Raw genomic sequence first — 16973 nt, 5'->3', positions numbered from 1 at the left:
TAAATGCTAAGTTACTTTACGCCATTTGTGGCGTGCGCGCCCACTTAACGCAGTTCGTTCCATGCGCGCACCATGCGCGCACAGTGAGCACGCGGTGCGCTTCGCGCACCGCGTGCCCACATTACGCTAGATGGGCCATGAACGCACGATGCGCTTCGCGCACCGTGCGCACAAAGTGAGCACGCGGTGCGCTTCGCGCACCGCGTGCCCACATTACGCTAGATGGGCCATGAACGCACGATGCGCTTCGCGCACCGTGCGCACATGGAGGACATATGATGAGCAAACTCTTAAATCTGCTTTTCATTTATTTTTTTTAATTTTTTTTACCGTACGCTTACCGTAAGCTTACGGTACGCGTACCCCGCGATTTTTTTTAAAATCAATAAATGTTTTTTTTGTACTTTTCTGTCCTTCTTTGACCCCCTTACAAATGTTAGGGGGTCTGTAACTCTCCTCATTGCCCCCTTTCCTTGTTTTCTCTGTTTTTTTTCTGAGTGAAACACACAAAATGGCGGCCGCCGCTTCCTGGTTTCGGCCGATTCGAATGTTTACTAAGATCTAAGAGCCAATCAGAATCGCGCTCGCGCACGCCATGTTTCTTCCGTACGCTTACCGTAAGCTTACCGTACGCGTACCCCGTGATTTTTTTTAAAAATCAATAAATGTTTGTTTTGTACTTTACAGTCCTTCTTTGACCCCCTCACAAATGTAAGGGGGTCTGTAACTCTCCTCATTGCCCCCTTTTCTTGTTTTCACTCTTTTTTTTTCAGAGTGAAACACAGAAAATGGCGGCCGCCGCTTCCTGGTTTCGGCCGATTCGAATGTTTACTAAGATCTAAGAGCCAATCAGAATCGCGCTCGCGCACGCCACCGTACGCTTACCGTAAGCGTACGGTAAGCGTACCGTAAGCGGGCTCAGATATATATATTGATTTAAAGGCTATTTTCTCAGAATCTACTGAACAGATTTACACCAAACCTACAAAAGGCACTTCCTTGACCTAGGGACTACCTCTCTGCCAAATTTTGAGTAATTCTGTTCAGCCGTTCGGGCTGTAGCTCGTTCTAAAGGTCCTATGGAAAAATGCATGGGAAAAACGCGTTTTGGGACCCCCCTTTTATCTCAGCCCCCGCTTGACGGATCCCCCCGAGACTTTCAGGGTAGGAGCGGAGCGTAGCGCCCCACCTATTTTGAGAAATTCGCGAGGATTCGTCGACCGGCGCCAAAGTTATTCAAAATAGAATGTTGAGGTTTTCCTATGGAAACGTGGTCCTAACTATAACTACCTACTGGCGACCGCCAGTAGGTAATATATATATATATATATATATATATATATATATATATATATATATATATATATATATATATATATATATATATATATATATATATATATATATATATATATATATATATATATATATATATATATATATCTTCTTCCTACATCTCCACCTCTCTTCGCTGCTGCATGGTCTGTTCCTATGTCTCCATGGCTTAGGGAGCCTTTCAGGGCTGCACTTGGGATTGCCCTTGGTCTACGCGCCAGGGTGTCTTTCAGTACACTTAGGTGCACTTCGCTGCTTTTCCTGCATCTTCAGCTATAGGGTCCCCTTTGCATCCCACTACCTGGGGTGGTTGCCCGGCTTTACACTGCTCCCTTCTTGGTGTTCAGATACTGAACGATATCTCTTTCTATACGAGGGTTAATTTTTACTCCCAGTCGGAGGATGTGGTCTTGAATTCTGAGATTCTTTCCTACATTTATATGCCAATTGGTACTCTGGTGCCTCTGCTGCCACTTCCTTCGGATGTGCCCCTTTCATTCGGTATCACCCTATACTATGTCGGCTGTGCCTGCGGGACAGCTCTTCTGATGTCAGTAGTCCTAGGGTCCGCACCCTGCATATCTGTATTTCGTGAGCTAGTTCTCACCTTAGTCTTCAAGCTGCCTGGTTGGGCAGTCCTATGCTTATTTTATCTACGCCACCTTGTCGTCTCTGTGGCTGTCGGCTCTGTGCTTGTTTCAGTGGTGGCCTGCATCAGCGTGCTTCAGATTGTTACTGATCTCCCCTGCCCCCCCCCCCCCCTCCACCCTTTGGTGTCTGGGTGTGCACTTGGCGTGTTTCTTGTTCCCGCCTGTCCTCCTAGGACAATTGCTCAGTTCCTACCTCTTGCCCTTTGGTTCCTTGCTGTACCTTCGACTGCTCTCCTTCCGTGGGCTAGCCTGGTAGGCTCCGGTTGCATCGCTTCATGTTTTCCCCAACCTTTGGTTGGTGTCCGGTTCCAGTCTGACGCCTGGGGATGTTTTAAGTTAAGGAATCTGCAGCTAGACAACGTCTCTACCAGATAAGTAGTTACCGAAGGTAAGTAACTCATGCATGTAAACTTGCATTCACTTGTAAACACTGCATAATATTTTGTAAAGCATTTATTTCACTTACCTGTGCCAGGCTTGTCTTGGTTCTAGAAATAAAATAACAACAATATTTTTATACAAACAAAATTGGTCTGAGGTCTGTGTTGGAGTGTGTGACATAATTTGCTGATTGAGTGTGTACAACAAATGCTTAACACTACCCTCTGATAAATCCTTACTGCTTGCCCACACTACCACAAATAAAGAGTAAGGTGCCTTCTACTTTTACCTCTGCCTACCTTTGGGGTTCCACTGAACTCTGCACACTATACCTCATTTTAGTATAGTATATACAGAGCCAGCTTCCTTCAAAACACAAAAACATGTTCCCTTCCTTTCAGCTTGAAGCATGGATTTGTTTGGTAGAAAGCTCAGAGTAGCAACCTATGTGCTACAAAGTTCTTTGAACAATACGTATAATAAAGAAACTACTTTTTTGTTTCAACACAAAGGTTGTCATATAATGACAAGTTAGGAATTGCCTAAGGTGTCTTTTGCATTGGCCCTGAAGTTGTATTTTATTTGACTTTTTCCTTTGCAGCCCAGATGTTCTGTTTCCAGACAGACGGCGTGCTGAAGAGGAGTCATCGGAGGATGAAGGTTCTGAAGATGAGTCTTCTGAGGAAGAAGAGTCTTTATCCGAGGAGTCAGAGGATGACGAGCCACCTCCAAAGAAAAGGTGAGACATCAAGATAAATTATTACATTTAACTTGATTTTTGATAGGTCTCCTCATGCTGCGTATGTGAGATAGGAGGTTCTGATTTGTAAAACTTGCATGCAGGTTTCCTTCCTTTCTACTGAATGAGACATCTGAGTTCTTTGTGTTTGTTAACCTGGACATCTGACTCTACTGACGTTTATTAGGGGGGCCAATAAAGTACATCAGAGCTAGCATACTCAAATCTAATCTAATCTTCCATTTAATTACGATAAAAACTGCTATTTCTGATCAATACGTCTACCTGCAGATTCCTCATCTTTAGAGTATCCTAGGGATCAGACTGAATTTTAGTACTTATCCAGTATTAGGGGTGTCTTTCATAGATTCACATGCCTGAATCATTCCCCGTCGTCGAGACGGGAGCCTCCGGTACATAGAAAAGTAGTGTCCTATAGACATACATAGAGAAAAATAGGCCTAAGGGCCTCCCCTTAGTAGCCTACCCTTGTCCTTATGTAAAAAGGACCAAACTCTTCGAGCCAGCCAATCAGCTATCACCTCCCTCTAGAACCTTCCTGACAGGAGCCTCAGTCCCTCAGATTTTCTACCGCACGTTGTGCTAGGGAGTCTCCAGCCTGAGTTCTCCTCAGGATCTCTTCAAAACCAACTTGTTCACTTTTAAAAGTGAGTTCTTTCTTCAAAGTCTTGAACAGGATTACTTCAAGCCACTTATCACTGCAGTAAGTGATTTATTTCTTGAAAATTCTGGCATTACTGAATCCCAGAAGAAAGCCCTTTTCAGGGCCTGCTCTTCATGTGGGAAGCAAAGGCTACATGTGGATGACAAGCATGACCTCTGCCTATATTGCCTTTATCCTGACCACATACCTAAGGACTGTAAGATATGTAGGTCTTACCCTCACATGACCTTGAGGGACAGAGAGGGTCGCCTGCTCATCTGGCTGGACAGGCTTAAGGAGAAGGAAAATGTGGAATCCTCAGAGGGAAGCTTTTCAAGGACCTCTGAAGTCTCCCTGAAGAGGCCAAGAGTGGCGTCCTCTGGTCCCTCAGACACTCCTCCTATGAAGGCACAAAAGAAGTCTTCAGAGGCGAGAGCGACAAAATCTTCAGTGTCTGAAAAGCATTCTCAGGCTTTTAAGAAGCCTACCCAGTCGTCCAGCAAACTTGCGACATCCTCCTCAGCGCAAAAAAGAGTTGTGGCGCCAGTTTATGTCTCCACAGCGACGACGACTGTGTCAACGACAACAGCGTCGTCGGTCTTCTCGTCGACGCCCAAAAGCTCGTCGACGACGGAGATTGCCCCGTCGACGACGACATCATCGAGGAAGAGCCCCTTGTTGACGGGAGTGTTGACGACGAAGACGTCGACGAGGAATGAATCGTTGACGAGCGCATCGTCGACGAAAGCATCGTCGACGAAGAAAATATCGTTTACGGAGGCACCGTCGACGAAGGTCATGCCGTCGACGAGGGTACCGTCGACGGAGGAATCGTCGCCGACATTGGTCATTACTGAGCCATGGAAGAAATCCAAGCTGATAGAAACGTCGTCTATGACCCTACCACCGTCGACAACACCAATGACGACGACAGGGGATCCTGCAAAAGGTTCTGTGTCTGGCAAACTGACCAAGAAGCAGATTACACCAGAAACAACGTCACCAAGTAAGGTGCAAACTCATTTGCCTACGGAGATTCTCCAGAGTGAGGAATCTGAAGGAGAACTCCTGGGTCAGGCTACTTCCCCTTCAGACCTTCACGTGAAATGTCAGAGCACGGACGAAGAACAGGAGGAGATGAGCTACCAGGAACACTCTTTCCGAGCTCAGGTTCGCACGGAGGTCACCCCGATGGTATGCCTTCCCGTTTCAATTGTAAACGACCTTAAATACCTTATCCAGGACTACAAACAGCGTTTCCCGGAATCACCGGCAACTGAGACAGGGGGCCCGACGCCTACTACAAATACACCAGCGGCAGCCCCAAAACAAACATGGCCAACTACTCAGGTCCGCCAAGAGAAAGTGCCACCTCAGGTGATAGAATCATCAGATGAGGAGGCTGAAGAAATGGAAGAGGGGGAAGTCCAAGAAGACCACACGGATCACGATGAGGAGGAAGAGTATGTGGCATCTTCCCCAGCTTCACCCCAACCGTGCCAAGCAGATTCACCGCCAGTGGATATTGGCGGTTTCCAAAGAGCAGCGAAGCGATTTCATATGGTGATGGAATCGACTGAGACCGAGTGCTTCTTACATGACTTCAAAGCACAATCGGTAAAAGGTTTACTACGACATCGGCCATGACCATCAAGGTGGCCAACTCCATAGCCCTGTTAGGGCGTTATAACCGCCAGCTTTGGGAAGATATAGCCCCATATATAACGGAACTGCCAGACACAGTTTAGGAGGAGGTCAAGGCACTGCTTACGGAGGGTCAAACCTCGGCAGCTGAGATCATTGATTGTGCCATAGATGTAGCCATGACGGGCTTTCGACAACTAGCTGGGGTAGACGGCCAACACCTTTTCGGGGACAAGATTGACGAGGCGCTCCAAGCGATCAAGAAAGACACTGATACTGCTAGAGCACTTGGTACTTTGCAGGCAAGGAATCAGTCCTTTCGAGGCAACAAATCCAGGGGCCAGTCCTCCTACAGGGGATCCTATCAAAATAGGTTCTCGTATTCCTACCAGAATAAATCCCAGTACCAACAGAAGCAGCAACAAGGTCGTCAGACTTCTTATGGGAGATCAAACTTCAGGGGCAAAAACCAGAAGAGGGGCACTGGCGGACGCCAGTGACCAATTACTCCAGCCAGTCCAGCAACTATATCCCTCATTAAAGATTGGAGGAAAATTGACCCATTTCCTAGAAAATTGGCATCTCATCACCACAGATTGGTGGGTACTCCAATTAATAAGATTCGGACATTCCCTGGAATTCACCACCATCCACCTGCAACCCCTCCCCGCAGGCTTCCGCACAAACATCTACGACTGCTGCTCCAAGAAATATCTGCGATGTTGAAGAAAGGAGCGATCGAGCGAGTTCCATCGTCTCAAAGAGGGAAAGGATTCTATTCCCGCTTCTTTCTTATACGCAAGAAGGAGAAAAAGTGGAGGCCCATACTAGACCTCAGGGCACTCAACTCTTTCCTGAAGAGTCAGTCATTCAGGATGGTGACGATCCAAGAAATACTAGGCATTCTAGAAAAAGGAGATTTTATGACATCTTTGGATCTCCAGGATGCCTACTACCACATCCCGATACTCAAGGGGCACAGAAAATTCCTGAGATTCGAGGTGGCAGGACAGCACTACCAATTCAAAGTCCTACCGTTTGGCCTCAAATCCGCACCGCGGATTTTCACCAAGTGCCTTTCACCTGTGGCAGCTTTCCTGCGTCAAATGGGTCACCAAGTCTTCCCCTACCTCGACGACTGGCTGGTAAAGGCACCTTCAGCTGCAGGCGCGACCGAATCCTCCAACGCCTGCACCAATCTTTTTCAACAACTAGGATTGACTCTCAATCACGAGAAATCCTGCATGTCCCCAACAAGAAACATCACCTTCCTCGGGGCGACCTTGAACACGGAATGCGCAAGGGCATTTCCTTCAAAGGAAAGGAAAAACAAAATAATATCTCTGGCCACGGCTGTGGCATCAAAGAAGTCCCTAAGAGTTCGAACCTACAAATCACTCCTAGGAATGATGTCTTCTTGTATACTCCTCATCCCTCACTGCAGACTCAGGATGCGTCCATTGCAAGAAGCCCTCCCGAACCAATGGACACAGAGTACAGGTTCTTTCGAATACATTGTGAAGATAACACCGCAAATATCCAAGAGCCTGGAATGGTGGAGAAATCACAAGAATTTGTCTATAGGACTGCCATTCCTACTTCCAGCAGCACCTCTGGTGATCACCACCGATGCATCCCTGGAAGGCTGGGGAGCCGTCCTACAGGACCTCCAAGTAAGCGGCAAATGGACAAATCAGGAGAAGCAACTCCATATCAATCTTCTGGAACTGAGGGCTGTGTATCTGGCGCTACAAGCCTTTTTACCACGCATCCAGAACTCCCAGGTGCTCGTCAGAACGGACAACACCACGACGATGCACTATCTCAACAAACAGGGAGGAACGCGTTTGCTCACTCTATCACGCAAATCGCAAAAGGTCTGGAACTGGCTTGTACTCCATGGGATCACGCTCAGGGTGGACTATGTCCCGGGCAAGGACAACACCATTGCGGACGCCCTAAGCAGACAGAAATCCCTCTCCCACGAATGGGAGCTCGACAAGAGTACGCTGGATCACATATTCTCAGAATGGGGAGTCCCAGGAATCGACCTGTTTGCCACCAAGGAGAACGCCAAATGCCCAAACTACGCAAGCTGGCGTCCCCAACCAAGGTCACTCGGAAATGCTTTTTCCATAGGTTGGTTCAGCGTATTTGCGTACGCTTTTCCACCGTTTCCGATGATATTTCCAGGGTTCTCAGGAAGATGAAGGCGGAGCCCTGTACCCTGATCCTAATTGCCCCGTTCTGGCCGAGGCAGCACTGGTTCTCGGATCTTCATCGCCTCTCCATCAGGACACCGATTCGTCTGAAGCAGCACCCGTACCTGCTGACAATGTCCAACGGGCAGGTGCAATACCCGAACCTGCAATCGCTCAGGTTATCGGCCTGGCTCCTGAGCACAGAGAGTTCTGTCATCTAAACATCCCGCAGGAATGCAGGGACGTGCTGGCAAAAGCAAGAGCGGACTGTACCAACAAAACGTACTCTCTAAAATGGAAACGATTCTGCACATGGTGTTTAGAGAAAGGCCTGAGACCACTCCATATCACACCCGAACAGATATTGCCATATCTACTACACTTGGCACAGTCAGGATTGGCGCACGCATCCATAAAGGTGCATCTGGCGGCCATTTCACGATTCACCAGGACTTACAAAGGACCGTCTCTCTGGTCCAATAGGCTTATCAAGCAGTTCCTAAAGGGACTATATAGATCCTTCCCAAGACCTAGAGGGGTCCCACCGACATGGCACCTCAATTTAGTCCTTCACCAACTCATGAAGCACCCTTTTGAGCCCATTCATCGAGCATCCATCAAGTACATCTCCTGGAAAACGGCTCTGCTGCTCGCTCTAACATCTGCCAGGACAGTCAGCGAGCTACAGGCTCTATCCATTCAGGAACCCTTCATGCAGTTCAAAAAGGACAGGGTGGTGCTGAGGACAAATCCCAAGTTCATACCGAAAGTGCCTTCAGACTTTCACCTTAATGAACCGATGGTTCTACGTTCCTTCTTTGCAAACCCTACCACCGCAGCAGAAAGGACGCTACACTCCTTGGACCTCAAAAGGTGTCTAAAGTTTTACATAGACAAAACAAAGAGCTTCAGGAAGTCATCACAGCTATTTGTGGCCTACAGTAGGCCAAGGATGGGTATGCCTCTAACGAAACAGAGCATCTCAAGGTGGATCACCTCAGCGATACCATTCTGCCATGACGGGGCCGGACGGCCTTTGAGAGCTAAGGTTGAAGCGCATTCCACCAGAGCGATGTCCACATCAGCAGCGCTGTTCGCTGGAGTGCCAATTTTGGACATATGTAGAGCGGCGACGTGGAAGTCACCGCACACCTTCTCCAGACACTACTGCCTGGATGCTGAACTTATGAAGGATGCAGCAGTGGGCCAGGCGGTGCTTCGCCATCTATTCCAGTGAGGTGAGCCTTCCAACATCCCGCCATCCTGGTATGCACATCTCTTGCTGCTATGATATATTGATGTATGCCAATGTTTCAAAGTCGCATGGTAATATGTGTATTATCTAAAATGACTATATGGCATGATTACATCGGAAATGTGCATAATGTACTGCTAACTACTCTGATTCAGGCATGTGAATCTATGAAAGACACCCCTAATACTGGATAAGAAACACGTTACTTACCTGTAACAGCAGTTATCCAGTATTGGTGTCTTTCATAGATTCACATGCAACCCTCCCGCCTCCCCTGGAAGGACTCACGTCTCTCTCTAACTGTTACGCCTACCTAGCTTGGTGCGTACGAAAATCTGAGGGACTGAGGCTCCTGTCAGGAAGGTTCTAGAGGGAGGTGATAGCTGATTGGCTGGCTCTAAGAGTTTGGTCCTTTTTACATAAGGACAAGGGTAGGCTACTAAGGGGAGGCCCTTAGGCCTATTTTTCTCTATGTATGTCTATAGGACATTACTTTTCTATGTACCGGAGGCTCCCGTCTCGACGACGGGGAATGATTCAGGCATGTGAATCTATGAAAGACACCAATACTGGATAACTGCTGTTACAGGTAAGTAACGCATTTCTTTTCAACGCTGCTTGGGGATGCTGGCTCAACTTTTGCACTGAAAGCAACACAATTGTGACGGCACTGGAGCCTTAAGGCGCTCCCCTGGTGCCCGGACTTTAGCTCCTCTTTTCCGCGTCATTGACGCAAATACAAGTGCCATACACAATGTCATCCCTAAAATAGCCAGGTTTAAAGACTTGCAGGGACTGTGAGGGAAAAATGTTCATCACAGGCCTGCACAATCTGTCTCTTGAGGTTGTGCCTGCTAGAGTATGCAATCCAAAGCCATCAAGGAGCAGGAGGTCTAGCTTTTCAAGACCCGGGCTCTGTGCAAACATCGGATTAAAAGGAAGTCTAGACCGAGATTGAGGACCCTGGAGTTGCTGCTTTCACTGAAGTTGTCCTAGCAAAAACATTGCTGAGGTATGGGCCCCTCTGAAACACCTTCTGGCTCAGTGGGTCCAATGGGGTACACCTCTGGAGCACTTCTTACACCATACCCTGCGGCCCGTTTTGCTCTGTTCCTGCTAGTGCTACCGGTAACACTGTCTCAAGCTTGGATGCCCATCCCCACCGCGAGCTCGGTGCCACGATCAACACCCCTCCCCACAGCATACCTTTGGGCTCTTCTCCTCCAGCACCAGACAAGCACTATGTCTATGCTAGACATAAATGATGCATATTTTCACATCCCCATTCCTCCAGCACATCGCAAATATCTCAGATTTGTGATGGCAGGCAAACACTATCAGTTCAAAGTACTCCCATTTGGAGTAAATACAGCTCCCAGGGTGTTTACCAAATGTCTAGTGGTAGTTGTAGCTCATCTCAGAAGGCAACAAATTCACGTCTTCCTGTACCTAGACGACTGGCTCATCAAAGCCAGCACACACCGAAAGTGTCTGGATCACACTCTGACCACGTTACACCTACTTCACCAATTGGGTTTCATGGTCAACATGTGAAAGTCTCACTTACAACCCTCACAGATGTAATCAAATCTAGGAGCCACTCTCAACACTCACACAGCTCTAGCCTCTCCCAATGCAGCCAGAATTTGCAACATCCAGACTCTATTGCTGCAGTTCCAAATCGACCAATCCTTGCCAACCAGGATTTTCATGCGTCTACTAGGAATGATGGCGTCATGCATTGCAATAGTGCCTCATGTAAGACTACACATGTGTCCATTACAAGAATGGTTAGCATGTCAATGGAATCAGTCACAGGGTCAATTAACAGATCTAGTGTTGGTAGACAGCCACATCCATCGCTCTCTGCAGTGGTGGAACTCACAAATGTTATCAAAAGGGCGGCATTTCATCAACCCTGATCCACAAATCTTGCTAACAGCAGACGGAGCTCTCACAAGTTGGGGTACACATATCCACCATTACAAAATTCAGGGCCTCTGAGACAACAAACACAAGCATCTTCACATCAACTATCCCCAGGTTCTCCTTCCATACTTTCAACAGTGTGGATACCCACAAATAGATCTGTTCACTACAGTAGTCAAACCACAATGCCCAAACTTCGCCTCCAGGTTCCCACATCTTCTATCCAAAGACAATGCCTTTTGGATGAATTGGTCAGGGATATTTGCCTAAGCTTTTCCGCCTCTCACACTCCTTCCGTTTCTGGTTCGGAAACTCAGGGAAACATCACACATTGATTTTGGTAGCTCCCACTTGGGCCCGTCAACCAAGGTACACCACCCTGTTAGAACTGTCAGCGGTTCCACATCAAAAGCTACATCTCACCTCCAGGCTTCTCACTCAGAACCATGTAGAAATCAAGCATCCAAATCCCAAGGAGCTCAACTTAGCGATTTGCCTCCTGAAGTCCTACAGTTTTGATATATGAATTTGCCACCAGACTGTATGACTATTCTGAGAGAAGCAAGAAAACCACCCACCAGAGCTTGCTATGCAGCAAAGTAGAAACTATTTATTATTTACTGTAACAACAACAAAATTATTCCCCTAGATGCTTCTCTTCAGAACAGTATCTGTTACCTTCTACACTTACAGCAATGTAGACTAGCTTACACATCTATTCTTTTGCATCATGCAGCAGTAGCTGCATATTTGCAAAATAGACCGCATTTGTCTTTGTTTAAAGTTCCTTTCATTAAAGCTTTTATGGAGGGCTTAAAAAGAGTAATACCACCAAGAATCCCTCCGGCACCAGTAAGGAATCTTAACGTTATACTTAAGTCTTGTGGGTCCACCCTTTGAACCATTACACAATTGTCCTTTACAATTTCTTTCATGGAAGGTTGCCTTCCTCATTGCAATCACTTAATTAAGGAGAGTTGGTGGGCTACAGGTATTAACCTTAGAAGCACCCTTCTTTCCACTACATAAAGCTAGGGTAGTTCTTCGCACCAATTCCTTCCCAAAGTAGTTTCTGCTTTTCATATCAACCAAGCAGTTGAGTTACCTGTGTTCTTTCCTCAACATGATTCAGTAGCAGAACGGGCTCTTCATACACTTGGTGTTAAAAGAGCTTTATTGTACTATATTGAAAGGACAAAAGATTTTCGTAAATCAAAGCAACTGTTAGTTTAATTTGCACCACCTCTCAAAAGCAATTCTATCTCTAAATCTACCATTTCAAGATGGATTGTTAAGTGCATTCAAACTTGCTATGCAAAAGCTAAAAGAACTTTATCCAGTATTGGGGTATCTTTCATAGATTCACATGCCTGAATCATTCCCCGTCGCCGAGGCGGGAGTCTCGGTAGATAAAAAAAGTAGTGCCAAAAAATAATTAGTCGTAGTAGTTTGCCCAAAGAAAAAAGGCCCTAAGGCCTATATCTTAGAAGCCTATCTACCTTGTTATGTAAAATAACCCAAGAATTGGTAGCAACCAATCAGACATCAGCACCCTTCTAGAACCCTCTCAGCAGAGCCAGCTCTCCTCAGATTTTCACCGCACGTCGTGTGGAAGGGAGTCTCCCTGAGTGCCTACTCAGTTTCTTCTTTTCTTCAGTCATGTCTGACAAAAAAGCTTTGTTTAGACCCTGCAGGACCTGTGATAAGAAGAGGGTCCATGTAGACGACCAGCATGAGGAGTGTATTTATTGTCTACATCCTAAGCATGTTGCTAAGGACTGTAGAATTTGCCGGACTTTCCCTCCTAAGACCTTAAGGGACAGAGAGGCAAGAGTTTTGTTATGGTTAAAATCTTCCTCGGCTGAGGAGGATGACAGGGCCTCGACATCTAGCAAGAGAGCTAGATCAATTGATAGTTCTTCCAGTGAAGGGAGAAAACATCATAAGGCCTCTCATGTAACTTCTGACCATTCACAGAAGTCACAAGACTCTGACAGATCCAAGAAGTCTTCAACTACAAAAACCGTGAGTAAATCTCAGGTTAAGACTTTGTCAGTGGGATCATCTTATACTATCTCTGTGACTTCTGCGGCTCCTCTGTCGACGGCTACAGTCTCCACTACTTCGATATCGTCACCTATCATGTCTCCTAGGGCGTCTAAGACTCCGTCGACAATTGCGTCGACGTCGAGCTTAAAGAAAGTTCTGTCAGCATCGTCGATGACAACATCGATGACGAAAACCCCGTCGACGACAACCCCGTCGACGACGAAGACTCCGTCGACGGCGAAGACCTCGTCGACGACGAAGACCCGTCGACGGCGACTATTTCGGCGACGATGACGATCCCGTCGACGGCGAAGACCCCGTCGACGATGACGACCTCGTCGACGATGACGATCCCGTCGACGGCGAAGACCCCGTCGACGACGACGACCTCGTCGACGATGACGATCCCGTCGACGATGACGATCCCGTCGACGGCGAAGACCTCGTCGACGATGACGCTCCCGTCGACGACGATGACAATCCCGTCGACGCCTCAAAAGACAGCAAGTCTGTCTATGAGGGGAAGCCCGTCGACGAGAGGTTTCCTTAAAGCGATTCCAACTACCCATGTTACGCCTATTGCGTACACGCATATTCAGCTAAAAACTTTTCATAAACAGGATTACAGCAATATTTCTCCTTTGCTGCCTTCGCATATCCTGGATTCATATACGGAAGGGGATGATTATGAAGAGGAGGATGATGAGGGTCCTTTCGGGATAGCTAGGCACCCCTCGGAGTTGCATATTAAGTGTCAGGAGATGGATGAGGAGGATGACTACCATGAGCATGCTTACCAGGAAGACCTTGCTGCACCAGTTTACAGGCATCCCTCAAGGGATTGGGATCGTAGAGAATCAAGTCATCTCCCGCCTACTCTGATTCAGGACCTTCAGGCCATGCTGGCGGATTACCGCCAACGCTTTCCTCCACAACAACCTCTTCCTAATATACAACCGACGGAAGAGTCGCACACGGACATGCCGAATTCGCCGATTCACCCTGCTGGTTCGGGTACACAATCACACCATGATACCATTTCCACTGATGAGGAAGATATCGAAGAGGGTGAAGTACCGGATAAAGACACCAATCTGGATCCTTGGGATGATTACATTATTCCCATGCCTTCTCCACCTATTCCACAACCATCGGATTCTCCTCCAGAGGATATAGGTGGCTTTCACAATTTATTGCAGCGTGCAGCAGTCAGGTTTCAATTACCAGTCACTGTGGAGCATACGGATTGTTTCCTCCACGACTTTAAAGAGGAGCAAAGGAAAATTACCAGAGCAATTCCCATCATCGATTTTATTTGGAATGAGGGGTTAAAGATTATGAAAACACCTGCTTCTGTACCTGCGGTCCTCCCTCGTATTGATAAGAAATATCGTGCTCCTCCAGAGACGCCCTCCTGTCTCATCGGTCATCTCCGACCAGATTCCGTTATATCACAGGCTGCTCAACAAAAGTCCAAAAATCCGGCTTTGCCGATATCGACGCCGCCGGATAGAGAAGGGCGAAGATTGGATCTGATCGGCAAGAAGTTCTCTATGATGGCGGCAACTTCTATCAAAGCTGCAAACTCCTTGGCCATTCTTGGTCGCTATGACCGCCAGATGTGGTCAGAATTCTCTGAATTTATAGACCTCATTCCTGAGGATCGTCAACAAGAGGCAAGGAAAATACTTCAAGAGGGAGAACGAGCCGCATCAGAGATCATAGACTGTGCTCTTGATATTGCAAATACCAACTTTAGGCAGCTTGCAGGGGCTGCAGTTCTTAGGCGTCAAGGATGGCTTAAAGCAACATCTTTTAGGCCAGAGGTTCAAGCCAAGATCATTGATATGGCCTATGATGGAGAATCCTTGTTTGGGAAACATATAGACGAGGCCCTCCTAGCAATCAAGACTGATACGGATACAGCTAAGTCACTAGCTGCTCTCCAATACAAACGGGGATCTTTCCGTGGTGCAAGAGGTCGAGGCTTTGTTTCAAGGGGAAATTATCAAAGTCAGCAAAATAGACAATATCAGTCTCAATATAGACAGCCTTATGGACGATCATCTTACAGGCAATCTTCCTCGAATAGTTTCTCTCGTCAGGGAGGAAGAAGGCGATCGAACAATCAGGGTCGCGACGCCAACAAGAAGCAATGAGTTACGCTGGACGCCAGTCATCCCTCCTTCCCTCCCAGTAGGAGCAAAGAAAACAGCTTTTGCACACAATTGGGAGGAGATCACCTCGGATCGTTGGGTCATCGACTTAGTCAGAAACGGTCACACCCTGGAGTTCTCAAAACAACCCCCTACTGCCCCGCCCAGGGGTCCCCCTCCCCCTCGTCTTCACTTATTGTTCAAAGAAGCTTTAATAATGCTCCGCAAGAACGCAATAGAGAAAGTTCCTTCGCCCCAGAAGGGAACCGGGTTCTATTCTCGATTTTTCCTCATAAAGAAAAAGTCAGGGGAGTGGCGCCCGATTCTGGATCTCCGCAAGCTCAACAAATTTCTAAAGAAGCAGAGTTTTCGGATGGTTACACTGGCCGAAGTGTTGAGCTGCCTAAACAAGGGGGATTTTATGGCTTCTCTGGACATGGAGGACGCGTACTTCCACATTCCTATCCTTCCCAAGCATCGCAAGTACCTGCGATTTGTAGTGGCTGGCGTCCACTATCAGTTCAAAGTCCTTCCGTTCGGGCTCCAAGAATTTTTACAAAGTGTCTTGCACCAGTAGCAGCGACTCTAAGGTCACAGGGAATACAGGTATTTCCGTACCTGGACGACTGGCTGCTCAAAGGCCCTTCGAAGCAGACTACCGTAGAGGCAGTTTCAGCATGCCTAAGTCTATTCTCAAACTTAGGCCTCACTCTCAACAACAGCAAATCTCAACTGCTCCCTCTACAAAGAATTCAGTTTCTGGGAGCAATGCTGGACACCAAACAATGCAAGGCATTCTTGTCAGAGGAACGTCAACTTCGTTTACAAAAGCTAGCACTTTCAATCGCAAGAAGAAAGTCAGTTTCTGTCCGGAGGTTTGCGTCTCTGCTGGGGATGTGTTCATCAACTATAAATCTTGTACCTTTAGCAAGGCTCCGAATGAGACCTCTGCAGGAACAGTTACATCTACAATGGAAACAGGCCTTGGGGTCGTTCAACGACTCCATCAGGATAACACCTCACATGAGAGTCTCTCTGCATTGGTGGTCACGGATGGAAAACCTGACTTTGGGCCTTTCTTTTCTAACATCTCCTCCAGAATTCGTGGTAACAGACGCCTCCATGGAGGGGTGGGGAGGACATCTCCAAGATCTACAGATTCAGGGACGATGGTCCCAGGAATACCGCCAACAACATATCAACAGACTGGAGCTTCGCGCCATTTTTCTCACTCTGCAGGCGTTCCTCCCGAGGATTGCAGGGGCCTCAGTGCTGGTCCGAACGGACAACACTACCAGCATGTATTACGTCAACAAACAGGGAGGAACGAGGTCACTGTCCCTTTCGCAGGAAGCTCAGGAACTATGGGAATGGCTTACAACACACAAGATATCCTTACGAGCGGAGCACGTCAGGGGCCTTCACAACACGTTGGCCGACAACCTAAGCAGATCCCTGGCAGGCTGTCACGAATGGGAAATAGAGCAGAAGCAACTAGACGAAATTTTTCAGTCATGGGGCAAACCGGCACTAGATTTGTTTGCTACAAGGGAAAACAAGGAATGCCGCTATTACGCAAGCAGATTCCCTCAACAGGGATCAAGAGGAAATGCCCTGTCCATGAGATGGTCAGGGATTTGTGCGTACGCTTTTCCCCCGATACCACTAATTGCGAAAGTGATCCGCAAAGTGAAGATGGAACATTGCCGCCTCATCCTGATTGCACCCCGTTGGCCAAGGCAATATTGGTTCCAGGAGCTGCTTCTTCTAGCTCACAGCTCCATCCATCTAATACCAACAATGACGATGTTGACAAGGGAAAGGGGTCAAATACTCCATCCAGATCCACAGTCGCTGCACTTGCACGCATGGCTCCTGATTTCCTAGAATACAAAGATCTAACCATTTCACAGGAATGCCGTGAGATTCTATCTAAGTCACGCGCACAAAGTACTTTAAAAAACGTATCG

General features: G+C 47.4%; 1 protein-coding gene across 2 annotated transcripts in view; it reads left to right on the top strand.

Moving 5' to 3' along the window:
• HP1BP3 (heterochromatin protein 1 binding protein 3) overlaps nucleotides 1-16973 on the top strand; it is a 784108-nt gene that overhangs the window by 706996 nt on the left and 60139 nt on the right. For both annotated transcript variants that reach the window (XM_085608963.1, XM_085608964.1), the window contains one exon: nucleotides 2968-3105. In XM_085608963.1, coding sequence (XP_085465089.1) covers nucleotides 2968-3105 — 138 coding nt within the window. The remainder of the gene's footprint in view (nucleotides 1-2967; nucleotides 3106-16973) is intronic.

This window comes from Triturus cristatus, chromosome 1_2 (assembly GCF_964204655.1).
Source record: "Triturus cristatus chromosome 1_2, aTriCri1.1, whole genome shotgun sequence".
Taxonomy (NCBI): Eukaryota; Metazoa; Chordata; class Amphibia; order Caudata; family Salamandridae; genus Triturus; species Triturus cristatus.
This window is presented reverse-complemented; position numbering and strand designations above follow the sequence as displayed.